Source organism: Vipera ursinii, assembly GCF_947247035.1.
Source record: "Vipera ursinii genome assembly, chromosome: 4".
NCBI lineage: Eukaryota > Metazoa > Chordata > Lepidosauria > Squamata > Viperidae > Vipera > Vipera ursinii.
The window spans coordinates 52,149,803-52,177,205 of record NC_139514.1 but is presented as its reverse complement, the minus strand read 5'-3'; the positions used below and the strand labels follow the sequence as shown (position 1 = coordinate 52,177,205).

The 27,403-nt window shown below is 39.0% G+C and overlaps 1 protein-coding gene across 1 annotated transcript in view; it reads left to right on the top strand.

Annotated features, from left to right (window-relative positions):
• The first annotated feature begins 395 nt into the window (after window positions 1–395).
• Window positions 396–27,403, top strand: part of RUNX1 (RUNX family transcription factor 1) — a 114,133-nt gene continuing 87,125 nt past the window's right edge. The window contains exons 1-2 of the mRNA XM_083361447.1: window positions 396–2,357; window positions 9,847–10,003. Coding sequence (XP_083217573.1) covers window positions 2,085–2,357; window positions 9,847–10,003 — 430 coding nt within the window. The 5' untranslated portion in view covers window positions 396–2,084. The remainder of the gene's footprint in view (window positions 2,358–9,846; window positions 10,004–27,403) is intronic.

Here is a 27,403-nt window from a genome sequence, read left to right as displayed (position 1 = left end):
TTCTCCACCCCCGCCCCTCGCCCGCCTTTCCCCACAGCCCCGGACAACAAGCACAGCCGCCATCGCCACCACACACATTTTGGGTCTAAAGCCTCCCGTTGACCGCGGCGTCCCATTGAGACGCGGGGCCTGTTTTGGGGCTTTTACAGTAGCTTTTGCGGCGGCGCACAAGCCAATTCCAGGAGCCCCGCGGCTTGGAGCCGCGCCCTGATTAATACCGGAAAGCCTTCTGATTGGGTGGCGTCCTCCTCTATGCAAAAGAGCTGAGGGAATGACATTCCTCTGGACTCTCTTACTGTAACAGCAAATTCATTTCCAGTCATCTCCATTCATAGGGCCAGAAGGCGCGAGGGAGAGGAGGAGGAGGGGGGGAGGAGGAGGAGGGAGCGAGGCTTTCTTTCAGATCAGCATGAGCAAACAAACAGCGCCTCGCAGAAGGTCACACACAGCTGGAGAGACCGGCCTGTACGGGGAGCGGACCTCGGGGAAAGCTTGCCGTTGGAGTCTGGCGAACGCGTGAACACTTTTTTTTCCCCTGCTTTGTGTGGGAACGCGAATTCTCGCCGGGAGGAAGCTCCGGCGTTTTGGCCGATTCGTACTTGGCGTGGGACTTGTTTTTGCTCTTTACTGTATAGAACGGCGTTTTGTCTCGTCTGGCCCCCGCGCGTGGTGCCGCTAGCCCTGTTGGAGGAAAAGAAACAGAGCCTGGACCGCTTTAGCCTGGGGTTAAGGTTCAGTTTGCGAAGTTGCAGGAGAAGCGCGCTCAGGGAGGACTGAGGAAAAAATGAGGGGGAAACCAACCGGCGGTCCCGAAAGCGGAGCTCCACCTGCTTGTGGTTAAACCCTAGCTGAGAAGCCGGCCCCTGTGGGTGAATCGGAGGAATATTACTTCAGATTATCTTTTCCTCCACAGTTGGCAGTGACTCACGCAGCGGCCGCAGAGCGTTGGGCGACTTCAGGCTCGCGTCTTCTAAAATCGCCTGCAACTATTAACCACAGAAAAGAAACCCACAACCCAACCAGCAACTCCCAACCAAAAGGGGTTGTGTTTTGTGTTGTGGTTTTTTTTTTTTTGGTTTTATTTTTTTCTCCCTCCCCTCCGGGCTCGTTTCAGATTGTTTGGCACACTGACACCTCAGGACTTGTACAAGAGCCTTTTGAATTCAAGCAGCCTCTAAGTAGTTTAGTCAAAAGCGTTGCGAAACCGGGACAGCAAGACTTAAGAGCAACGCGAGGCGAACTACTCACACTGCGGGGGGGGGGGGGTGTTCAAGGCTGCTCTGGCCGGGGAGGAAAGGACGCTTGCTGGAGAACATTAATGGAGCTCTGTTGTGTTTAAATCCTCTATAGAGTCAGCCGTAAATATTTGATGAAGTACACTATATAATGCTGCGATAGCCGGTTGACCTTTGAAAACCTCAGCTCACGTCCTTTGCAGCCTGTTTGCCTAGTTTCTTTTAAAAACCGCTTTTCTCTCTCCCCCCCCCCCTCCATGTTTGCGACAAGAGACTGATGCGTCGATCTGAATTCTAGGAGCAACGGGAGGGGGAAGAATAAGAACTTCGACAAATAGGAAATTAACTACTGAAAAGTCTAGGTCCTTCCCTCCTTTTGCCTGTGTGTGTGTGTGCGCGCGCGTGGTGGGGGTTGTTTTGTTTCAGACATTTCCTCTGCTCAAAACGCTTCTCAGTGTGTGGGATTTCGGAAGGACCTTTGATTTTAATAACACTGGTAATTCCCCGAGGGGGTGGAGAGCAACTTGTCCAAATCTATAAGGCCGGTTGTTTTTTTGGTTTTTTGTTTTGTTTTAGTTTTTCAAGAGCGCACACAGATTTTTCCAGAGAAGAGCAGCCTAAAACTGGATGCTTGCGTTCATTCTGGCAGGACCGGGAGCCGCGGCTTTCCCCTGCTCTGTCCTACTGGTCCCAATTCGCTCCCGGACCGGCTGCACTTCGTTTGCCCCGGGACCTTAAGCCTCTTTCTTTTTATGTTGGTCTCCCGAGAACCTCCGGCTGAAGAGTTGTGCTCGTCCCGCTTTCTCCGAAGCCCTCTGAGGACCTTTTTCACTCAAAAGGCTTGTTGTGATGCGTATCCCCGTAGATACCAGCTCCAGCCGCCGCTTCACGCCGCCCTCCACCACTCTGAGCCCGGGCAAGATGAGCGACGCGCTGCCGCTGGTCGGCCAAGAGAACGGCAACGGCGCCCTGGTGGGGAAGCTGAGAAACGCAGATCGCAGCATGGTGGATGTCTTAGCCGATCATCCGGGAGAACTGGTCCGCACCGACAGTCCCAACTTCCTCTGCTCTGTCCTGCCGACCCACTGGAGGTGCAACAAGACTCTGCCCATCGCCTTCAAGGTAAGAAGCTGGGAAACCAGGAAATGGGGGGAAGAGATCGCTACACGACTATAATTGCGGTCTCGTATTGCCGGGGCGGGCCCGGGGGGTGGTGGTGGTGGTGGATTTTTCTGTCACCTTTTGCAGCGGACAGCCAATCTCCCAATTCATTCGGGAAGATATAATAATATCGAGGGAGGATTCCAAATAAATCCTCCGTAACTTTCGGGTTGCAGCCATTGGCATTTATGAGTGCTTAATGGCAAGTAAGATCTGCTGATCACTGCGGGACTTAACTCCTACAGCTGTCATTAGTTTTGCCAGCTAAAAGTGCAAGTTGCTGTTCTGAGTTTTACCACTGACTTCTTAGTCATTTGTGCTCTGTGTCGAGCATTTATGATTTGGGCTAGGTTTTGAGGGGGGTAAGAAACGGCTGCAGAAAGAATTAGTCAAATCTTCTGATTTCTTTCAATAGATCTTATTTCCAAGGAACCGGTTCCCTTTCGTGTATGTAGGAATTGCTGCGGGGATTGATGAGATTTACCAACAAATGTTTATTGCCACCCAGAAAAACAATTCCAAAAATATTTTGTGAAATAAATTCTACTCGGTTCACTGAGATTGCTTCCTCCTATGGGAAACAAACTTTGCAACTTTACAGCACAGCCTTATTTATGCATGTTATTTTGTCAGAATAATTTTTCAGTGTGCCTTAAGATATATGAATGAGGTCCAAACTATATTGAGAGTATCCTGCCAACACAACAGGGTCACTTCCATGCACAGGCTTGTACTGCAATTTCATATAGTGCCATTATAATCTGCACCAAGTCTAGATTTTATTTTACTGTTTTGAAATTTATACTAAACTGATCCAGTGTACTGTAAAACATTTTTTTCCTTTTTAACTATATAAGGCAGCAACGTATACTTTGAACTTTAGCTCTTCATCGTCAACACCATCTGCGAAGCCTTCCTTATGAAGATGCACTTTTGCCTAAGTATATAGTGCCAGGAAGGATGCTAAGAAAGCCCACTTAGTTTTCTATTTAAGGGCAAGCATCCCAACAACCAGCAGACCTTGAAGAGACCATGGCAATTGGCCAGTGGATGATTACAGTCTCCTTTTTACTTAACCTTGATGCATTCAACCCAAACAACCTGATCTTGAGCTCTTAACACCTCTATCCAAAGCAGACAATATTAAGAGCAGTCACAGGATGCAGTGGGGTTTCTTGCTATATCAGTACCTTCAGGGATAACAGTCAGCCACCAGCCCAACAGGAGAGATCAAAGATTTCATGCCAAGAGGTTCTTGGAGAACAAGTTATGGCATACATAACTAATTATCTTGGAAAACATTTCAAGGGAAAATGGATCAGATCAAAAGATTTCATGCCAAGTCAAAAGGTTTTCCCTGCCCTTCCTCCAGCTGACAGTGACATCAAAATGAATTATTATCTCCAAGACTGTTAAACAGAAGAACTGGGATCTCTGTAACTTGATTGTCATATTTAAACTCTTTCATCTTAATATCTATGACAGACATGCAAATGGAGTAGTAACTCCAACACAGTTGCCACATGCCCTTTGTGTATCTCAATTCCAGACAGACTTGTGGGATCTAAAAGCAGATCAGATTTCCTGTAATCAGTTTAAAGACTATTGAGTTAAAATTTGAGTCTTAATTGGAAATTTAGAAGTTCCTTACAAAGTAATTTTCAAAAGCTAAATGAAATATATTTCCTAAATATGTTAACAATTTTTTGGAATTATGTTAAGCAGTGAACATTAATTTTATTTCATATACCAAAATGTTGCTCCCCTCCCTCTATGCTCAAAAAATCAAAGAGAAAGAAAAGTTCACTTTGAAAGTACTCTGCCTCCATAGTCACACTTCACCGAAGACTCAGTCTACAAGACTTTAGCCTACATCAATGTGGAGAAAGCAAAATGTACATAATGACACTAATAAAAAATCAGTGCTTGAACTGCGAAAATTATAGGCTTTTGATTGATGATAGGATCCAATTCCACAGGTCTAGAGCATGTTTTTCTGCCTCTTGAATTTGTAACAAAACAACGCCCACCCTTTCCAACTGCCCATCTATAAAAATATCTGAGAATTGTATCCAAAGCTGGGGAGTGTCTAGTATTTGCAATTTGGTTAAGACTAAACCAAGACTTCTTGTAACGGAAGCCCGCACTTCCCTAAAGCAGTGAATCATTCCGCTTTGGACCCTTGCTTTGTTCCTTTTAATTTGGGGCGTGATGTAAACTTTAAATTGAGGCAACCCAGAAGGGACATTATTGTAGGTTTTCAGACATAAATGCCCATCTATATTGACAATCGAGAGCTTCTAGATGCAAGAACTGAAAAGGGAATACTATACTGAACAACAAGCGAAAAAGAGTTGCCCGTAGCGTTTTAACTCTGATACCTGCTAGTCTACCTGGACCTCCCATAAACTCACACCGATCTCCTAACGACTACAAATACACGTGTCCAATCGGTGACCCGTCAAGGCCTTAAACAGAACCTTGTCAGATGAGTTAAGGCTGTTAATAAATCCAACGTGCCTGGACAAATCCGGCGGAGGGGCTTCTCGAAAGGAGGGGGAAAAAAATGTATCTGAAAAGCGTGGTAGCTTTCTCCAAAAAAATAACCTGGAGGGTTGCTGGGCCTCCTCCTGAAAAGCGGAAGTGCGAGTCTTTAAGAAGAAACGCGCCCAGATCCGGAATAGTTTTGACTTTAAAAACCTCCCGCCCATCACTTACTTCATGGGCTCGCACCTGTTGATAGCCATTTTATCAGCGGGACAAACCTTCGCTTGCGCGAGTCTTTCCCCACCTCTTTCTTTAGTAAAGGAGGACTTGCCTTTTGGGGTTTTTTTTTCTCTTCTTCCATTACTTCCATGTTGTACTTTGACAATAAAGGTTTATTATTATTATTATTATTTATTATTATTATTACTCCGAACCGGGTGCCTCGTGCAATCAAGGCCCTGCGCCACGTTTTTCCTTTTCCCCCCCGATTCCCTCTGGTGCCCTCGCATTTTTTTTTTCCGGAGCGTGAACTTTTTTTTTTTTTCCTGCCGCCGTGCCTGTAACTCGTGCTGAATGCATTGGGAAAGGCACAGGCGCTAATCGAGCCCGTTAATAATCAGCGTTTCCCAACCTTAGGAACTTGAAGACGCGTGGACTTCAACTCCCAGGATTCCCCAGCCAGCTATGCTGGCTGGGGAATTCTGGGAGTTGAAGTCCACGCGTCTTCAAGTTCCTAAGGTTGGGAAACGCTTGGCCGGGAAGCACCTTCTCCCGACTCCCCCGCTGCTATTTTCCTTTTTGGAAATTATCTTGGCTGGATTAAGTTATTTCTGTGGTCTGGAGGGGGAGGAAGAAAAGAAAAAAAAAGCCTGCCCCGCTTTTCCGCGACCGCGGGGCGTGCAGCTATCTCCCTTCGTCTTTTAAGGGTGAACCCGTTCGAGGATGGCGGGCTAGCTGACGGGCCAGAACGGGCTCCGAATAATTGGAAGGCGTGTAAACGGTACCCCCTAATCTTGCTGGGACGGATTGAACCACGCGGTCGAGGGCAGAGTGCTGTTATGGCCTTTTTTTTTTCCCCTGGCAATCCCGCGTGCGACCTCTGGAAATTCTTGCTCTGCACCTAGAATCAGGGGTCGGCAACCTCGGCTCTTTTATGACTCGTGGACTTCAACTCCCAGAATTCCTGAGCCAGCTGTGCTGGCTCAGGAATTCTGGGAGTTGAAGTCCACGAGTCATAAAAGAGCCGAGGTTGCCGACCCCTGACCTTGATTAAGCCCTGCTCATCTTAAAAGAGTCTTTAGACCGAAGCGTCTTGATTTTTCTTCATTAAGAAATGCAAGGCACTGTCTCGGAAAACTGCTTATTTCCCCCCCCCTTTTTTTTTACCACCACGGTGCAATCTCAGTGGCGATTAGAGTCGAGTCGCGAAAGGAGCTACTTAGTTAGAAGGCCGCGGTGTGGTTGTCAGATGTTTCGCCTAATATTTCCATTGCAAGAGGCTCTTAAAAGGCAAGGATCAGTCTTGGCCCCCCCCTTTCCTCCCCCCCCCCCACCACCTTTGGCTGTGCTTCAATTTTCTCACTTCTCTACCGGCGGCCAGCCGCCAGAATATGCTTCCTCTTTTATCTTCAAATTTGAGCACAGCTCTTAAATAATCACTATCTTTTGGCTGGAATGCTTGCCTGGATTTTTATTTATTTTTTAAAGCGGTAGCTAAGGTGAGAAACGAGGAAAATGTTCAGTTCCATTTCTTCAGGATTTTTGTACTACAGCCATCCTATAAGATTCAGCTAAGCTCGTAAGCCGCCCAGAGTCTTCGGAGAAGGGCGGGATATAATAATAATAATAATAATAATAATAATAATAATAATAATAATAATAATAATAATAATAATAATAATAATAATAATAATAATAATAATCAACCTTTATTGTCAAAGTACAACATGTGTACATTGAGATTAGCTGAGCCTCCCCCTGTGCTCTCTCCCCCCAACACACAGTGACAACAAACCCTCCATCCCACCACACTATGTGAACCAACTACACCACACACCGGCCTCCCAAGTCAACTCTGCATAAGATTATGTCCCATTTAAAAGCCTAACAGCCCACGGATAAAAGCTGTTCTTCAGCCTGTTGGTACGGCTGGCTATACTCCTATATCTCCTATATAAATGGAATTAAAATTAAAAAAATAAAATAAAATAAATCATTTTGATTATTGTTTCTCACTGCACCTGTTATTTCTAACAGTAACTGCTTCATAAGACTCATAATCCTTGAGTTGATGGGGAATTATCAGAAATATTTGAGTAATATAGGTGGTGTTAGTGGTGTGAAACTATTATTTCAAAAGCTTGGGTCCATAGGAGTTTTGCAAAACGTTTCACAATCTAAAATTCACAACCTATTTGTAGAAATCAGAATCAAAAATTCAATTAGTTCTGCTTTTAATTGGAATTATTGATAAACATTTCCTGGCAAGATTATTATTTACTTAATTTGATAACAGTAAAGCTGTATCTCACAAACTTGCTTCAAATGTCTTAAAGGGAGAACTTAATATTCCAGTTAGTAGGTTTTGCTTTAAGCAGCTGATATTCCATCCAGTTTGCATAAAAACCATTTTTATAAACTCAACAGTTCAAATGCTGTCTCCAGTCAGTAAGTTCTAGCTTATCTGTTTAGTCTGTTTTATAATGTAAATATTTGTGTTCCTTGACTCTTTTACAGGCTTTAATTACCAGTTATATTATCCTGAGCCTACAGATCTTTTCTTACTGTTTTTGCTAAGGCCTTAACTATAATTTTTTTCACCATGTAATAAACATGGTGAGTTTAACAAATATGCTCAGTGCTTTCAAGGCAGAAAAATGTGCTTGAGATTTTTTAGACCTACAACACACATATTAAGAGATATGCACAGAATTAATATTTTCTAGAACATTTTCCAATTATTGTAAATATTGTATTGAATTTTCTTAGTTCAACTGTTTTTCACCACTGAAAATATAAAATATTGCAACTTGAGGAGTGCTGAAAAACCCAATATTATGTTGTCTGATGTACCTTGAATTCTTTATGCTAGAAATGGCCAAAAGCTTCAGCAAGAAAAGCTCCAAATCTAATAATAGTAATAATAAAATTAATTAAATTTCTATGCTGCTTGATTCCCAGAAACTTTGTGCAGCTTATAGATTTTCTTGCATACTTGGATCACTTGGAAGATTTTGAATATTTAATATTTTTTGTATGAGGTTGATGAGGTAAAGAAAACTTCAGATAATGAATTAAGTTGTGGGTAATTTGATTTTTTTCCCTTTCTGTACATTTAAACTTAGAATGACTAAGCTTACACACTACATTCAGGCAGAGTTGACAGAAGGATTACAATATCTTTAGATAGCAAATGATGGAAGCTGTATAGTAGTGAACAATTTTGAGTTTGTCTTGCAATTTGTCTGCCATTATTTTCCTCTCGAACATTTGTCTGCTTTTTGAATTTTACACAAATATTTTATTATCCTCAATAGGTTAAAAAGGAAGACAAAAGAGTAGTACCAGGTGAATGTGAAAAAATATACTGTGGCTTTCAATTGATGCAGGAAGAGAAACTAAAACTGCCCTGAATCACTAGGAATCATCTACATTTAATAAATTATGGTTGGTCCCACAGTCAACCAGATGTTTAGACTGAGTCCTATTGAGTCCTTCCCAAGAACCTGGGATAGGCAGATGTTGTCATTCAATAATATTAAAGCTATGTCACAGGATGTAAGCTATTCCATTGACTGATGGTGATTTTGTCAGTACCAATGGTGTTCAAGTAGTGCTATAGATGTTTTCAGATTGCACCCAAGGTGCCTATTACTATTGGGGCTAACTTTGGTTTCTTTTGCCACTTCTATTTGCAGGTCTTTGTGTTTTGTGATTTCCAATGTCTTGGTTCTAATCATTCATGTTACACTAACTTACATTGATTTTTAATGAACTTCAGTTCAGTGCAATTGATCATAATTCAGGAGAAATATAAATGGAAAAAAGTGAATTAACTGAACTATTAGCATTTAATGCTCATGTATAACCATAATAAGAGGGACGCAGTGGCTCAGTGGGTTAGGACGCTGAGCTTGTCGATCAAAAGGTCGGCAGTTTGGCGGTTCGAATCCCGAGTGCCGCGTAACAGAGTGAGCGCCTGTTACTCGTCCCAGCTTCTGCCAACCTAGCAGTTCGAAAGCACGTAAAAATGCAAGTAGAAAAATAGAGACCACTACGGTGGGAAGGTAACAGCGTTCCGTGCGCCTTTGGTGTCTAGTCATGCCGGCCACATGACCACGGAGACATCCTCGGACAAGCGCTGGCTTTTCGGCTTTGAAACGGAGATGAGCACCGGCCCCTAGAGTCGGAAACTGTTGGCGTAGAATATTTTTTGTTGGTCTCATTGAAGTTAGTGTATGTGTGAGATCCTTTTTATGACTGCAGAATCTTTAACAGTTTGAGAATACTGTACTGTTTTCCATTCTGCTAAATTAGCATATGCATTTGCTGTTTATTTTTAATAAATAATATTTATTTAGATAGTAGAATGAATTGAGTTTTAGTCAGTCTAGAGTGGCAATGAAATCTGTGGCTGGGCTCCCACGCTATACTAAGCATTTATGTAATTTGTTTTTGGCTTTGTGTGATATGCAGACCCACCAATTATGACTTAATAAGTATGAAATGAGCTATTTGAAATTAGCTTAATGTATTTGTGAATATAATCATGAAGTGTTAGCCATAATTTAAATCACATTTCACTTGGTCCTAAATGGATTTTGCTTAGTTGAATGCTCCTGCATCTATATTTATTTATTTTGTACAAAGTGGTTCCATTCCCAATTCATTTTTCATTTTTTAACAGTTTATACACCCAAATTATTCAAAACAAACTCAGTATTTTTTTCATTTACTTTTTTAGGTGGTCGCATTAGGAGATGTCCCTGATGGAACTTTGGTCACAGTTATGGCTGGAAATGATGAAAACTACTCTGCGGAACTCAGAAATGCTACTGCTGCCATGAAGAATCAAGTAGCAAGATTCAACGATCTAAGATTTGTTGGCAGAAGTGGAAGAGGTATGAAGTTTTTTATAGTTTTAAAATCAAATATTAGCTTTAAAAAAAATATTCAGACCCACTATTCGTAGAGCCCTTTGTTTGTCAAGTCACTTGATTTTTTTTGTCACTTTTCTTCAGTACAATTTTATTTGAAGAGTTCAGCATGTACAGTATGAGGCTGATAGAATTATTGCAAATGAATGTAGCATATTCACCATTTCCACATTTCAAAATGTGTATCTATGCGGCAAAGGTTACTAGCCAGATTACATAATAAAAGGTTGGTAGTTAAAATATGTTGATACCTAAAAATAGCAAATCAGGACAGGTGAATTGAGTTGTTCAGTGCTTCTCACCTCCAAAAGTGTTTTAGAGCATAAACATAGCATCTTTCTAACAGAGACCATAGCAACCGCCTGATCTTGGGAAGACATAAAAGCTGCTTTAAGATGTTGCAGATGAGGGCTGTATACTATTGCTGCATACTCTGGAACAACCTCTGAAGATCAAATATATTCAAAATTCTAACAACATATTTGTTAACACTAAATTTGGTATTAATATTCTTTGTCTTCAAATAGAGAACATTCTGCAATCAGTTTGTTTACATTATTCTGAAGGTCTCAACAAGAATTTAGTATGCATTTGAGCAGACATGTCAAACACAAGGCCCAGGGGCCAGATCCGGCCCGCGAAGTGATTTCATGTGGCCCACGAAGCCATCCTGGAAACAGTGAGGGAATGGCCCCCACTGCCTTGGCCCTGGCCCAGAGACCCTCCTGCCAGAGACCCTCAGATCTGTCCCACTCCTGCCCAGGCCCCCATAGGCACCCTTGATGCAAATGATGTAGAGCTGGCCATGCCCACCCAGTAGGCCATATGCACGCTAGCCACGCCCACCCAGTAGGCCACACCCACCCTGGCCATACCCACCTGGCCCCTTGAGGGCAACCGCAATGCTGACGCGGCCCTCAATGAAATTGAGTTTGACACCCCTGCATTTGAGGGATCATTTCATCCCACTGGGATTGGCCCGCCCCACCCATGCTGGCAGAGGAGGCATGCTGCAGGCCCCAGTATATTTCGGCTAGCGGGATCCAGGAGAAGAGCCTTCTCTTCCATCTTTCCTGCACTTTGGAACATCTTGTCCCTCCCGAGGGAGGTTAGCCCCAACCCTCCCGCAAGAGCTTAAAGACCTGGCTCTGCCGGTTGGCTTGGGCCTCTAATGGAGGGGTTCCACATGGGTAGTTGATACATTAATAACAGATCCCATCTCCCCCCTTCCCAATTTACTCCCTTCCTCCCCTTCTTTTAATTGGGGCTCGGTAATTGGATCTTTACAGTATTTTATTTACGTCTTTTAGGTTTTGTATATTTTTATCTTTTTAAGATTTTAAGCTGCCCAGAGTTACCCTGTGGTAAGATGGGCAACCAATAGATTTTACAAATACATGAATAAATTTTGTTTTATTATTATAGATGCATCTGAGTCAGTCCAAAGATATGAGGATGAAAATATATATAATGGCAGATTGGCAACTTATCTTAAATAGGTTGACTTAGATATGTTATCTTTGATTTCTAAGGATCCTGTTTCCAAATACATATACACAATCTTGGGTCTGGATTCAGATTTAGAAAAAAAATAATTGGATAAATGGGGCTTATTTTAGTAATCAACTTGTTTCAGTCAGTCTCATCTAACAAGGACAATGCCCAGTTATTATCTTTGTATTTTATATTATTTATATTATTTTGTGTCTGTGTATGTATGTGTGTGAAAGAAATGAAATTAAAAATATAGGTTTCCTCTTTAATAAATCATTGGGCTGCTGTGTATGTTTTGACAAAGGTGACATTTGAATAGTTTACAAAGTAGTTTTTATGTTATTGTTTATTTTATATTTGGAATTAATGGTTCAGTTGGAATTGAATCAATTCATTTAAAATATGATCTGGCTTTTCTTGTGGCTATTTTATTTTTAATGCTTTTTTTCCTTATGTGTAATATTTTTATTACTGTAAATTATGTCCATGGTTGATTTGGAGCAATATGAATGTGTTTAATAAATGAATTCATTTAGGCTACCAAGACAAACCATCTTCTCAGTGTGCAAATCCAAATAAAGTATGCATGATAGATGTCTGTCTAAGTTCTGGATCACATTCAATGAAGTCTACCATATTTTGAGGTATTAGTTCCAATGTTGAAGCTTTTCTATTGTTACAAAACTTCTTTTCTAACATTCAATAGAATTTCTTCTTATAACCATTACGTATTCTCTTGAACAAGTCTACACATACAACTAAATTATAATTACAGTTCTTATATTGGATCTGGAGGATATGCAAACCCAGACATTACCATATAATGTTATATGCCAGGAGTCTTCAAACTTGGCCCTTTTAGGACTTGTGGACTTCAACTTCCAGAATTCCTCAGCCAGGCACGCTGGCTGAGGAATTCTGGGAGTTGAAGTCCACAAGTCATAAGAAGGCCAGGTTTGAAGACCACTGTTATATACAGACTAGGCCACTGTGGTTCCATGTGGTAGAGAAGCAGGTATACAACCCACCCAATGTGTAGTAGATAATATAAAATCAGCTTTGACAGCCTACCCCATATTAAGAAATTTTCTCCTAAAATCAGTGAAAAAATCAAGTCACTGATATTCAAGTAACAAATATTTTATGTTCAATATGTGCAGTGATAGTAGAAACCCAATTTGATATAGTAATGTATGGGATTTGGGCCAGCCATATTCTCACAGCCTAGGAAGAAGGAAGTGGCAAACCAATTCTGAAAACGTAGCCAAGAAACTATATGGAATTTTTATTTTTATTTTATTTTATTTTAATTCCATTTATATCCCGCCCTTCTCCGAAGACTCAGGGCGGCTTACAAGCTTAGCAGTAGCCTTCATTCTATAGTCCCCAGGTTTCGTGGTTGACTTGAAGGTACAGGCAGTCCTCAACTTAACAATCACAACTGAGCCCAAAATTTATGTTGTTAAGTGAGACATTTGTTAAGTGAGTTTTGTCCCATTTTATGACCTTTCTTGCCACATGTATTAATGAAATCGTTGCAGTTGTTAAATTAATAACACGGTTATTAAGTGAACCTGGCTTCTCCATTGACTTTGCTTGTCAGAAGGTTGCAAAAGGTGATCACATGACCCTGGAACACTGCAGCTGTCATAAATATGAACCAGTTACCAAGCATCTGAATTTTGATTATGTCACTGTGGGATGTTCCAGTGGTTGTAACTGTAAAAAATGGTCAGAAGTCACTAAATGAATGGTTGCAGGCTATCTGTACTGCTTCTGTCTCAACTGAAAAACATTTTGTTCTTGAATGCATCACTTTTATCTCAATCTAGAAAAACTGGAACTGCATATATGACCAAAAGGGGAAAAAAGAGAAAATATAGTTACAAACATAAGTTATGAGACTAGATAGCTAGGCTACAGTATTCATGCTTCCTGTTAATGAAACTCATTTTATCACGTTGGGATTAGCCCTCTGAGTTTTCTATGGCTGACTTTTTCAAGTACCTTCATTTTTTATATTTTCTCCAGTATTTCTTTTCTGGAACGCACTGGTTGTTTTTTAGTTTGATATGCCGAAGCAGAGGGCTTTTAAACCTGGCTGCTTTTGGGAGATAATTGCTGGGAAGAAATCTCTGCAATTGGTACTGTAGCTTGGTGAGGCTAACAAATAATAATAATAGGCTAAAGCAGACAAAATTGTATCCATTTACTGAAAACACGAGTGATGCTGTAATGTATAAAAGGATCACTCATTAAACATATTCAGTTGTTATATGAAAGGCTGCACCTTCTTAGTAAATGGAATTCTCATTATGATTCAGAGTCTCTAGAAAACATTTTGAAGATTTAAATGTAGAGCTGGCAAAATGTTTGAGAAGGCAATAAAAGTAGGCCTGTACTTGGATAGCTGATTCTGTATGCTAAACTAGAAATCATAGTTGCTAACTTCAGAATGCCAACCAATAGGACCTGCTCAGACAAAAAAAATAATAATTCCTAATTCATTTCAGTAACTCTTTATACTGATTGCTTAAGTACAAAAGCATGCATTCAAATAAAGATTGACTGTACTTGTCAACAGAACTTTAAAGGAAAGATAATCTTGGGGAACAGTTCATGATTACTATTCAGTTTGAAAGTTTAATTTCCATGGACGTTACCAATTTTGACTGAGTGAGTAATATATGCTTTTGTTTATTCATACAGTTCTGAACTGTTTCCCAAAGGTGTGGTTGTTTGCATTAGACTGCATGGTTTCTGGCATTCTTTTATTGCATTGGCTTAAAGTGTCAAGACCAGGTAGCTGCAACAAAGGTCACAAAACTTGAAAATTAACTCCTGGTAGAAACGTATGATGCTTCTTGAAACATAAATCTAGTACTTAAAAAGTGATAATACGAATAAACCACGTTGAATACATGATCCAAAATTTGACCAAAAACAATTATGCTTGATTTGTAATAGAAAATAACTAGTTTATTGCTGTGGTGCTATTTTTATGTTAGATATTCTGTGGTGGTTTTTTTTAATGTCTGCTTCAAAGCTGATAATTTTCATGCAGTAGATCTTTTACCTGATTTTTTCTTAGACATTGTGAATATTCCTTTTTTTATGTATCAACATAGAATGGAGTTATTCAATTTGCTTTTAGCTGCTTTCTATATGACATGCAAGGGAGTGAAAGCAAGCAATTCTATACATAGGGGTACTGCTGGCATGCAAGCTGCCCTTGTGCATATTTTTTTAAAAATATTCTAGTTGTGCCAAAGTGCGTAGAACCACCAGCGTAAACATTTCCATTTTTACTTTGCTGCTGGCATCCTCCTTCACATGGTGTCCCCGGCAGTGCACAAATTACACAAAGGGTTGCAACAGCCCTTCACTTACACTCTTCATTAATATGTGTCTCTTTAGCTATTTCACAAAAACTTAAATATATGTTCTTTCCTTCTCAGAGGTATATACGTACATACGGAATAATGTAAGCTATACGTATGGAATAATGTTGCATCCCATTGGATCACTAAAGTTATGTTTGTTTCCAATTAGGGTTTGCGGCAAATCGTTATAGTGTCACGTCATCAGTCTCTCTTGTTTCCAAAGGAAGAATTGTCTATAACCTGTTACAGCAAAGAACAAAAGAAATCCCTGTACCATTTTAAAGACTAATGCATTTATTATTGCATATTCGTGTGCATCCCACTGTACTTACCAGATACAAGGCTTCATTTAATATTATTTATTCCACTAAAGCAATAATGGACATAAGGCAAAGGGCATCTGCAGTTCTGTGGTCCATTGCAGCTACTGGGCTAATTTCAAAAGCCTGTGCAAAATATCAATCCATAAACGATCCCTCTCTCATCAGTGAAAAAGACAAAAGAGAGGCCTTTATTTGGGGTTCTGCTCCTGCCCACCAACAGCATGTAGCCCCCACCAGGATTACCTCAGGGGATGCAAGAAAAGAAGGTCCCTGTGTTTAAGTCTCTTTGATGTAAATATAATTGGTTGTAGGATTACAGATATAATGTTATCTGGAAATCTGGATTTTGCTTCATTCTATTTATTCTTTCATATTTTAGAAGTACCTTTATTCTTTATTACATTTAAGAGATGAAAATAGATCCTTGGAAACAAAGATGCTATAAATGACACTCTTGGCTTGGCTTCTAGAACAACATAGTTCTTCATAGAAATTGACAGGAGCAGTTCACACCTTATTCAGCCCAGGAGTAGTGAAACCTACCTTAGTTATTGTCCCTAAGACCCTAAATATTAACTGCAAAGTCAATATTGTTGATTTCAACTGAAGTTACCTTTAGCTAGAGGTGCTTACAATTTTAGTTGTCATGTTTGTTCTTTGAAAAGCTTGAAAGTTTAAATACCTCTGTTGGATTAGCTATGAAAACTAAACATATCTTTTATAGCGCAACCTAGAAATGCCAAGAAATAAATTTAGGCGAATGGAGTAGAGTGCTAAAGACTGCAGTTTTAACAGATTGTTTTCACTGGTATTTACTATTTTTAAGAATTTGTGTGCACATTATTGCAGCCTTAACATTTCTCTTTTTTTCATACTGTACAAAATGAAATATGCATATATACCTATCATGCTATTTCTTTTTAGGATAAACAGTATTATGTAACTGCAGAAAAAGAACAAGAAATTGTAAACAAAAAAATTAAGATGCAGAGTAATAAAAAAAGAAAGAAATATAGATACATCTAATTTATACCAAAACCATTCACTGCCTCTTTTCATGATTTTCTATTCTTACAAGCAGGATTGTTTTAATCATATCCATATATGGCATTACACATGATCATTTTTATCATAACCACATATGGCTTTTTTTTACACTTCTCACCTCAACTTTTTTATCAACTTCATCCAAAACACCTCTGTGTTCTCCTTCTTCTCAATTCTTCCTTGAAGAATTTGTTTTGTGATTCAATCTTCAGTCAACATTTTATATCACTAAATCATTTCGACACACCGTATTGTGTGCTGGTCACTCAGTTTTGCATTCAATTTGCTTTCATTCAATATCCATTCATTCTTTACCCTGTCTCATCTTTTTTTATCTCGTATATTACTTAAATACACCAGTCAATCCACATCTGGCTTGCTTTTGTTTTCGTAGGCATACAACAAAGTGGGCTGAAGCACAGTTAAAATATAGCTATTTTCACTTTTTTCCCCACAAGCATTGAAGATTCTTGCAGAAACATACTAACATCACTTTTGTTCCAGCATTTGAATTTTTTAACATTTCTCCATATATTTTTCCATCTTTAATAACTTTTCAGTAATTACCTCCTTGCTCTAGTTTTTTTCTATTTTATTGTAGGAACATGTTGCAATTCAGATCCAAAGGGAAAAACATTCCGGCGGGGGGGGGGGCACAGGCACACCTGTTTCACCTCTTGGTATGTATTTAAAGTTGTAGAAGGTGAACTAAAGTTGTAGAAGGTGAACTAAATGCCTATTTGGGATAGAAAACATTTTATTTTGTTTCTTTGTAGCATAATTCAGAGATGTGATATGCTTAGCTTTAGGTAATTAATATTGTGTATTTTAGCTTTTGAAGCCTGTGAGTTCATGTTAAGGAAAGGAGAATGAAATATTCATATTCCCAGTATAATTTTGGAAGAAAGGGTCACTCGCTAGATATTGATATGGAACACTTACACTTCATAGATATTCTTCAGTTGTAACCTAACACAGTATACATTGATGGTTTCTTTCCTAAAGAAGGAATTTGTGTATGTGTATACGTTTTTACTGTAGTATCTTTAGTATAGTTTCAGTCATCACCTTATGGAAAATATACTGAACCCAATGTTTCTCTTTAGTTACATAGGAGAAGATCAGGTACACATTCTGTCCTCTGATAGTAAGTTGGACAAGAGTAGTGAGTAAAATGAAGGTGATGAGAAATATGACTGCAGGAATACATTTTCATTGCTATATTAAAATGGATGATTATACTCAAAAGCTGCTATGAAGTTAAAAAAAATCCACATCCTGTACATGTATATTACATGAATACGCTTGAATAAAACATGACAGATTTTATTCTAGAATGGTGTGTCACCAGAGGCACGACTGTGCTCAGTATTTGGCTGAATTTGACAATTTAAATTTCTATTATGTGTTTATAGCCAAAAGGTATTGGACCATGTCCAGAACTGAGTACTTTTCTTGGTACACGGTTTTAAAACTTTACATACAGTATGCATCATCATTGTCTGATAGCACAGTAATGTATATTTGAGTCTTATTGAAAAAAATTAAATCCACTCTATGATCTGATGTATGGTGTGATCTCACAGTTTGATTATTCCAGTACAATCGTATTATGCCAGTTTTTTGTCATCTGCTTCAACCTATTTCTAGAACCAATTAAAATAAGTATATTAATCTTTCAAGCCCTAAACATTTTGAAAGTTTGAAGGCAAGTCTATCTGAAAGCACCCTGTTATATTTACATATCTAGATCAGGAGGTTGTCTTCTGACACTTATTTCATTTCCCTCCTGTATTTCATAGTTTTAATCTCTAGTTTGTCAAACATTCCAGGAAATTTGGGTGATACAGTTATACATTTGTAAACAGTAGTCTGCATCTATAGTAGATAATGCTTCTTTTCAGTAAAATAGGTCAAACATTAGATATCTTGTTGCTAAGCACATTGGTTTGTGCTTAAATTGTAAGTCGCCCTGAGTCTTCGGAGAAGGCGGGATATAAATGGGATTAATATATCCCATTTATATCCCATTTATATATATCTGCTTTATGCATTTATTGTTTCATATTTAAAGATGTGCTACTGTGTTGACCTGTATCCGTGGTGGTGAACCTATGGCACGTGTGCCACAGATGGCACACAGACCCCTTTCTGTGGGCTCACGCACCGTCGCCCCAGTCCTAGGCCTTCAGCTGGGTTTTATACAACCTTTTCGCTTTACGCCTCCACTGCCGTGTGCAAAAAAAAGGTTCAATTAATCAATTTCAACTTCTCACGGAGAAAAAAAAGATCTTGCAAAGTTGGAATTGATTGATTGAACTTTTTAGTCCCACTCAGTTTGCCGTTACCACTGGAGCCACGCCCACCCAATAGGCCACACCTACCCAATGGGTCATGCCCACCCGGCACCCGACGATACATAAATGGGGTTTGGGTTGCAGTTTGGGCACTCGGTCTCTAAAAGGTTCGCCGTCACTGACCTATACAATTAAAATTATGCCATTGCAACACAGTCCACCTGTTCACTTAGAGATTCTGCCCATTGATTGTGTCTATACTTTGAGTTTGCACAACAATTCAGAATTTTTCAAAACTTAATCTTGCTTGAAAGAGTAGTGGGTTGCTATATATTCCTCAATAAACCCTGCTGTGCTTCCCCTGCTAGGAAAAGTAGGAAAATAGGAGCTGCAGAAGTACCATTAGTTGTTCATTGCCACATATGAATCAGTTTGTTATCCCTCCCTAAGGCAAAATTAGATTACTTAGATTATACTTGCCATCCAAAATTCTTGATTTGTTTTGGAGAGATAAGGCAGGAATTCCAATTCAAAGTAAAAAAAATCTTAGAAAACACTTCCATTGTTGTTGTTAATTATTCCCATTGGCAGCAAAACCCTAATGAGATTGATTAAGTGCATGCAGCAATATATTAGCTATTTGTGCTGAGTCAAAATCCTGATTTAACATAATAGAGAAATGCAAACTGTATTCAGGTCCTGCCCTTGTTACATGTGTTTGCTAGTCAGTGGAAGTCCATAATGGTAATGGTACATAATTCATAATAAAACTATATGGTATTTCTCATGTACACATTCATCCGTCTTGGGTAATCAGAGTTTGTTGAGTTGACTTTCTATAAAAATCACAATATCAATGACTGTCTTCATAGATAGAAAACAAGAGTTTGTATGGTATAAAATAATCAACTGGGAACTGTGGAACAGCTAATTTACTACCCAATGGATTTTTTTTAAGAGGTTGATGAGCAATTATCTTTTGTCTTTTTAATAAATGCATAATAATTCAGTGAAAAATAAATACAGCTGCAGCCATCTATTTTTTGTTGTTTCATGTTGATTAACTTTTGGAATGGCAGAAAAAAACATCTCTGAATCATACTCTACTCCTACTCAATTTATCAGCAAACCCTAATACTTTCTTCTGCTCCAGAGTAGGAGAACTATTAAAACTATAGATGTGTTCAAGTTATAAGCTATGAAGTGTAGTGTTGTACTCAGATAGAATGTTTGTAATTACAAAGGGGTGCATATGTTGTATTTTCTTATAAGGCTGCTGTGCCATTGCCAGTTGTATGATGTCATAAATATATATTATTCATTGCATTTGTATACTGCTGGCTACCATTTATGGTCAAAAAGGAAAAAAACCATACATTATTTATAAATCAATATCAGTGGTGGGATTCAGCCATTTTGCACCACTGCAGTAGCTAATTTTTTGTTGCCCAGGCCCAGAATAGACTTCCGGAAGCGGCATACACACAGACAACCGGTTGTTTGCATATTTGAATCCCACCACTGATCAATATTATTTATTAAATCCAGTTATATAGCCATCTAATCATACAATTCAGGCCAGTGTACATAAATAAAAAATACATAACCACAAAGAAACCATTAAAAGTCAAGAAAACATCAAAAATAAAATCTTACATAAAATCAATGCAACTTCATAAAACCTAAAAGCAATAAATATAGATAGACAACCTCCCAAAACAGAACCTTGGGGAAAAGCAACATCTTAAGAGCCTTCTGAAAGGCAGGTAGGGTTGGAGACATCTGGATTTCAGGAATGGTGTTCCATAGAGCAGGTGTAATGATAGAGAAGGTGCATCTCCTGCCAGATGACATTGCTTGAGTGACAAGATTGGAGCATGCCTACTCTGTCAGAGCTTATTGGATAGGTGAAGTAATCAGAGAGAGGCACTGCTGCAAATAACCTAGGACCTGTAACCTGAAGTGATTTATAGGCAACACCCAGCACTCTAAATTGCATCTAGAAGCATGTTGGTAACCAGTGCAGTCCATGGAGTAGCAGTATTATATGAGTATACTGAGGTATGCCATAATTATTCCACAATACCAACAACAACAACTGGGTGCACAAGACCAAGTCTTTAGAACAACTGTATAGAAACCCAGAATTTAGAAGACATCAACAGACAGCAAATGCTGCCTTTGCAAAGAAGCTGAAGAAACAGTGGACCACCTAGTTAGCTGCTGCAAAAAGATCACGTAGACCAGGGGTGTTAAACTGCCGGCCCACGGACCGGATGCGTCATGGTAAAACCGCGCCTGTCCCGTTGCCAGCAATGGAAGAAAAGTCATGATACGTCGCGACACCTCACATGAAGTTGCGAGTTTGACACCCCTGACATAGACTGACTACAAACAACAACATGACAAAATGGCAACAAGATCTACAAGAAATACCATTTCCCTGCAAGCAACAACTGGTGGGACCACAAAATACACAAGGTGATAGAAAACAAACAAACTAAAGTGCTTTGGGAATTTAAGCAGACAAGCACCTGGAGATAGAAAAATTGAAGAAAAAGGCCTGGAGAAGATAACAAAATACAAAAACCTCCAAATAGAAGTAGAATGAGCAGCTTTACTTAAAACAGTTTACATCTTGAGCAATATCTTTAACGCCATCTGCCTGTCTCAGGTCCTTGGACAGAATTCGATAGATGGATAAAAATGTCATATCTACTCTAAACATTTGGCTGACTCTGTAACCAATCATCATCATCATCATCCTATTTCTGATAAGTACTTAACAGCATCAGTTTCTAGACCTGCTGTAGCTTCTGAGTGATCTTCAGTGTAGTTTAGTGTAGTGTAGTTTAATGTAGTTTAGTGTAGCATGGTAATAAACCAGACAAGTGGGTGACTTAAGGTAAGAGTGGTTATGATTAAGACCGCCTAGTTCAGGAATAGGTACAGTTGGAGCACAAGATGGAATTGCGAAAAGGCTCTGAGAATATTGAAAGCCACCATTATATCAATGAGGACTAGAACTCATCCCAGAATTGCCTTGGTCATCCCAGAACTGCCTTGGTCATCGAAAGGAGTGCCATTTTGGTTTTGTTCCAAGGAATGAAACCTGACAGGAAGAGAGGTCCCAAAGATCCATTTCCTCCAGACCTCTTTCAAACTGCTGAATGACCCCCTTTTGCAACAAGTTTCTTCAAAAGGAAAAACTGGAATTGGACACAAATTATTCCAGATAATTCTTACCTCCCAAACAAAAGCATAAATGAAAATATATACTCCTTTATAATTTTATTGGCAAATTTACCCTCTTAAGATTTATGTCAACTTATTTTATTTTATTATAATAACCTTTGTCTTCTTTTCAAGTAAATCTAGTGTGTGTCGTAGCATGAGGTCACTTATATGAGGAATATTTTGCCTCTTTAATGCCTCCCTGTCATCCCTTTTTTTGGCTACATCATTATCAGAAAAAAAGTATCCACACTAGAAAGCATTTATAAATTTTAACAGTTCATTTGAATATGCTTTGAGCAAATTTTTTTTCTTCTGCTTTCATTTTTTATTTTTTCAATTTAAAAACATTTATCATTTATTTACTTATCATTTGTTTATAACCATTCTTTCCATAAAATCTTCTATCCCTCTTTCCCCCCCCCCCCGCCCCCAACAACAACAACATCCAGAAACAGTTACAAGTAACAGATAGTTACTGACCCCAAGCCATTCTGTGGGTTTCCCTAGCCAGGAATGGCTACAAACCTGGGTCTTTCCAATTCTAGGCAATGTTTTTACTACTGTAAGGCAGCCTCCTGAATAGTATAGAACTGAAGTTAAAGAGTATTATTAGCTCATCTGTAAATGTTTTAGATTTTTTTTTTTGGTTCTAATGAATGGTATCTGTTTAAAATGGTGCAAACATAACTTCCTGGAAAGACGAGTATTTTCAACAGAAATTATTGATTGCGGTCTAAATTTTAGGATATTTGAACTGAAAATATAATGCGCTACATATGAAATCTCTGCCGCCATGGAAATATTTTATTGTTTAAATTTGATCCAGAAAGATAGCCCCATTTCCAAGAAACATCAACAAGAGAAAAACAATGATATATTGGTTTTAAGACATTTTTGTAATAACAATTTATATATGGATCAGATTGCATCAAAGAAATATGTTTGAAGGGCTATGACACTAATTCCTCTTTTAGAAGACTATAAGCTGTTTATGTTGGTGTTTATTTTCTATGTTTCTACAACAGTAATATTTAACTCAGCCTGTCCCAGATGCATTTGGGGAAAACTATTTGTCATTGGATTATTGAATAGGGATGGGGACAGGATGCTTGAGTCAATACTTGTCCCAAAAAATAAAATTAATTAATATTAATGTGTTTTTAAATTGCTTTTAATATATATGAGCCTGTTGTCTATTCCCTAGAGTGCTCTTGGGAGCTGTAGAGCCTTAACACATCTGATAAACAAACATTGCTAATTAACTTTTTTGTTCTTATAAAGTTTCTTGGTTGTCCTCTTTTCCCTGCCTACAAATATCATACCAAATGCCCAGGTATAGTAAATCTACCTGGGGTTGCGTTGACCTGTGCTTGCAGATTTGTGTTACCTACAATTTACAAGAGTGAACTAGCATACTGCTTTTTCAACACTTTTCTTATTTTGTGTTATCATGAAAACTACACAACTTAGCAGGTTTGAACAGCTGAAGTTACCTTGCTGAATCAAAATACAGTTTGCTTAAGCAGTCAGTTTTTTTTGGTCCTACTTTTGAACTATGCTTTGTGTGTCTTCTCGATGAAGTCATTTTTGTAAAGCTGATCTGCTGGGAAAAAATAATATTCTGCTGTCTTTGTGAAGTTAAAATAGAACCGTTCTGATAAAATAATTAGTATTTTGGCTGCAGAAGTCTGAACCATTCCTGCAATATGATAGGTACAGGTTAGGTTAAGTTCTTTGTGCTTCTTAGTCAATTATAGATAAACACACACACACACACACACACTTTGTATACCATATGTACACATACATATATAAACATACAGATAAGAACACAATGTAACAACCTAATTCCAGTAAACTAACAACCAGTGAAGCTATTTTGTCTAATTCCTGATAATGCCATGAATGTTTATTCAAGAAATCACAAAATATTTTACTCACTGTGTCATTCATAGGAGAGGAAAAATGCTTTCAAGAGTTTAATATGAAAGAGGCTAAGTACGTATATATGATTTCAACATAAAATAATGCATGTTAAATAATTAAAATAATTTGTGGATTTTTGTATAATTCCACCACCATGCCAAAATGCACCCAGATGGAGTAGGGACAATTGCATGGTTCAAATAGATTACTGCATTACTAAAAAGGACACGTACACTTGCATAAATTGTTTATGGAATCATATAATATTCCTTAAGTTTAAATACATACCTCTCCAAATTTGAGAAAGCCTAAACTGCTAGCTTATTTAACTGCTACTCCATCTTTTCCAGAAGCTCATTTCCAGTATAAGATCAACAAGGATCAAAAAGTTGAGAAACAGAGACTAAAGTTGGGAATAGACAGATGTAACTTCAGGGGCCAGGTATGAACAGTCTGTCTGAAGAACATGCAGTTTATTCAGAACCTCCTTTGAAAGATAAATTCCTTGGACTTTTCAGACTAAAACATCCTGCAGCTCTATACACTCACCCAGGATCTTTTGGCTTTCTTGTGTGACCTTACAGGGATGCACAGTTTTAAAAGAATCTCTCTGGTGAGGAATATCACTTCTGTATACTGCTTTGTCATTCTGACAAAAAGCAACAAGAACTTGTGAAAGCCTCTGGAAATATATTTTGACTACTCAGAGATTAAGATCCAGCAACTACTTTTTGTTGGTCAGGATTATGTACTGTAAATAAGGAAGAAAATAAACATCCTCAAACCAAGCTAGTCCATCAATCCAATTTATAGCAGTGTTTCTCAACCTTGGCAACTTTAAAATGGGTGGACTTTCAACTCCCAGAGTTTCCCACCAACTTGCTGATTAGAGAGAAAGACTGTTTGCTGCATCAAACAAAACAAAAATCCCCATGAAAGTGACTTACAACCATTCTCGGAAAAAGCTTGTTCCAACATCTCTAGAGCGGATTGGGACAACTCGTGGCCGACTCGCCACGACCATCTTGCTACAGCTGACACGCCATGGCCAACTCATAGTGGGACAACTCACCAATTCAACTCAAGATAACTCAAGACTGGGACAAGCTGCTCACCCCAGCCTTTATGACTTTAGATTCAAATCTAAAGCCAAACAAGGCTTGCTGCAATTCACTTATCCCTCTCTTGAGTTATTCTGCATTGAATTGTCCCATGGCAAATTGGCTGTGGCAAGGCAGCTGCGGCAAGTTGGCCTTGGCAAATTGTCCTAGATCCCTTTAGAGTAGACATGTCAAACACGAGGCCCGGGGGCCAGATGCGGCCCGCAAAGTGGTTTCATGTGGCCCGCAAAGCCATCCTGGAAACAGTGAGGGAATGGCCCCCACTGCCTTGGCCCTGGCCCAGAGACTCTCCTTCTGCCAGAGACCCTCAGATCTGTCCCACTCCTGCCCAGGCCCCCATAGGCACCCTTGATGCGAACAATGTAGAGCTGGCCATGCCCACCCAGTAGGCCATACACAGTCTAGCCACGCCCACCCTGGCCATACCCACCCGGCCCCTTGAGGGCAACCGTAATGCTGATGTGGCCCTCAATGAAATTGAGTTTGATACCCCTGCTTTAGAGGGTGCCAGGTTGGGGAACCCTATAGGCAAATAAAAGAAGCAGTCAGGATTTACAGAAAACTGTTTTAAAATTAAAACAGTTAAATAACTATATAGTTCTAAGTGAAAATCAGAGTCCAGCATAATTGACCCGAAGTTTGAAGATCACTAAAATGCTTATATCAAGGATAGTCCTCTTAGTTTAAAATCTGATTGAAAATAGAAAATATTTGGCATTAAATAGCCAGCTGTTCATGAAAAGGCAGTTCCTCAATAAATTAATCGTGCCACCTTTCTTGCTCAGACTTTACTATCATGTAAATATGATTGAATTATATTTGTACCTGCCACTTTTCAATAACATTTTCACAATAGGCATTATATAGTAATAATGGTGCATAATCCTTTTGCATTGCCTTATTGCTCTTTACATACACGTTACCCAAGAGAATTGCATTATTTCTCTAGTGTGATTAGTGTGTCCATTCATCCTTAATTTTTAAAAAATTATTATTATATTACAGAAGTAGCTTCACTTAGTTGAAGACTGTTTCCTTCATACCATTAAGAACCAATCTTATTTAAAAGAATCAGCTAAGTTCTAAAAGCGTGAGGCTTTTCGCCAAAGAAGCTATTACAGTATTTAAAATTGGTTTTGTATAGCTTGCTGGATGATATACTACAGTTAATAGTCTTTCTCCAGTCCACCGTTTTTTTGTTTTTGTTTTGGACATAGTTCACATTGTCTTTCATGTTCACCATGCTCATGTTTCAACGTGGTGAAGTTTTAAACACACACAAGCACATACACATACACACAGAGTGAGTTATTATATAAAGACACACATTTATTTTTAGCCTAATGATCATGAAGGACATAGAACCATAAAAATCCATGCCAGATGAAAGAGAACTTGAATGCCTTTTCAGGTTTCCTAGACCTTGTCAGATTTAAAGGATTCTTGTGGGCTTTGTCAGTGAATCCTAGCCAGCTTAGTAACCACTGTCTGGTTTTAATCATTTATATTTTCTTAATGATGTAAATTGCAAAAGATTAATAGGCATTAAGTAACTGATAGTACATGTGGGCTAAGGACTTTGATTTCTATAAAAAGAACTGAGTATCAAAAGTACTGTGCATACGTATTTCTATATTAACATGCAATTTATATTATTTTTTCAGCATATCATGACAGTTATTTCCTATTGTTCTAGTCTGCTTATTATTTATTATTTAGTGTATGATGAGAACATGACAGAAGAGAAATAAATCCATGTAATTATGTATAAAACATGGGTATGGCAGTGGCTTCATAACTAGATATCCAATTCAGCTTTCTAGGCAATCACCTCTGGCATAGTTTCATGCAGTTCTTATAGGGAACCAGATAATGTATGCCGTGTCCAATTTTTTTCACAATATGTTTAATAGTTTGCATATCAGTGCCACGATCGCAACAAGGGGAATCTTTCCATCCCCACTGAGAGAGGGAGGGAAGAGGCACTTCCAATATCACACCTAATTCTGTTCAATTTTGACCAGAAAGAGTGAGGCAGGTCAAAAAACAGCTGGTTTGGTAGAGGGATCACTAATGGTCAGGCCACAAGAAGGCACCGAGGACCATTCCTCTCTCCAGGCGTTCTCAGGGTTAAACTGGATAGATATTAACTGAATCATTGTTTTCCATTCTGGCCTATGGGATTTTAATCTTGTGATAGACTGTGCATTGTCCTGGTGAATAAGGGAGGGCCTTATTGTTCACCATCATTGACCATAGCCGAATGAGAGCTTGTTGTCTTCTAATGTGGGCTGGTATGATATTGCTAAATACTGGTAACTAGTGCACAGGAGTATCATGCAATCAATGTGCCAGAGATGATACGCATTGTCTGGTGGAGTTGGGCATCAACCATTAGGGCATGGGCACTGTGAAGCCACACATTGGCACAATATTCAGATGTGGAATCAACCAAAGCCAGTGCTGTTATTCCTAGGGTGTTAACATCAGCAAACCAGGATGCTCCAGCCAGTCTGTTCAGTAAATTGTTGCAGCT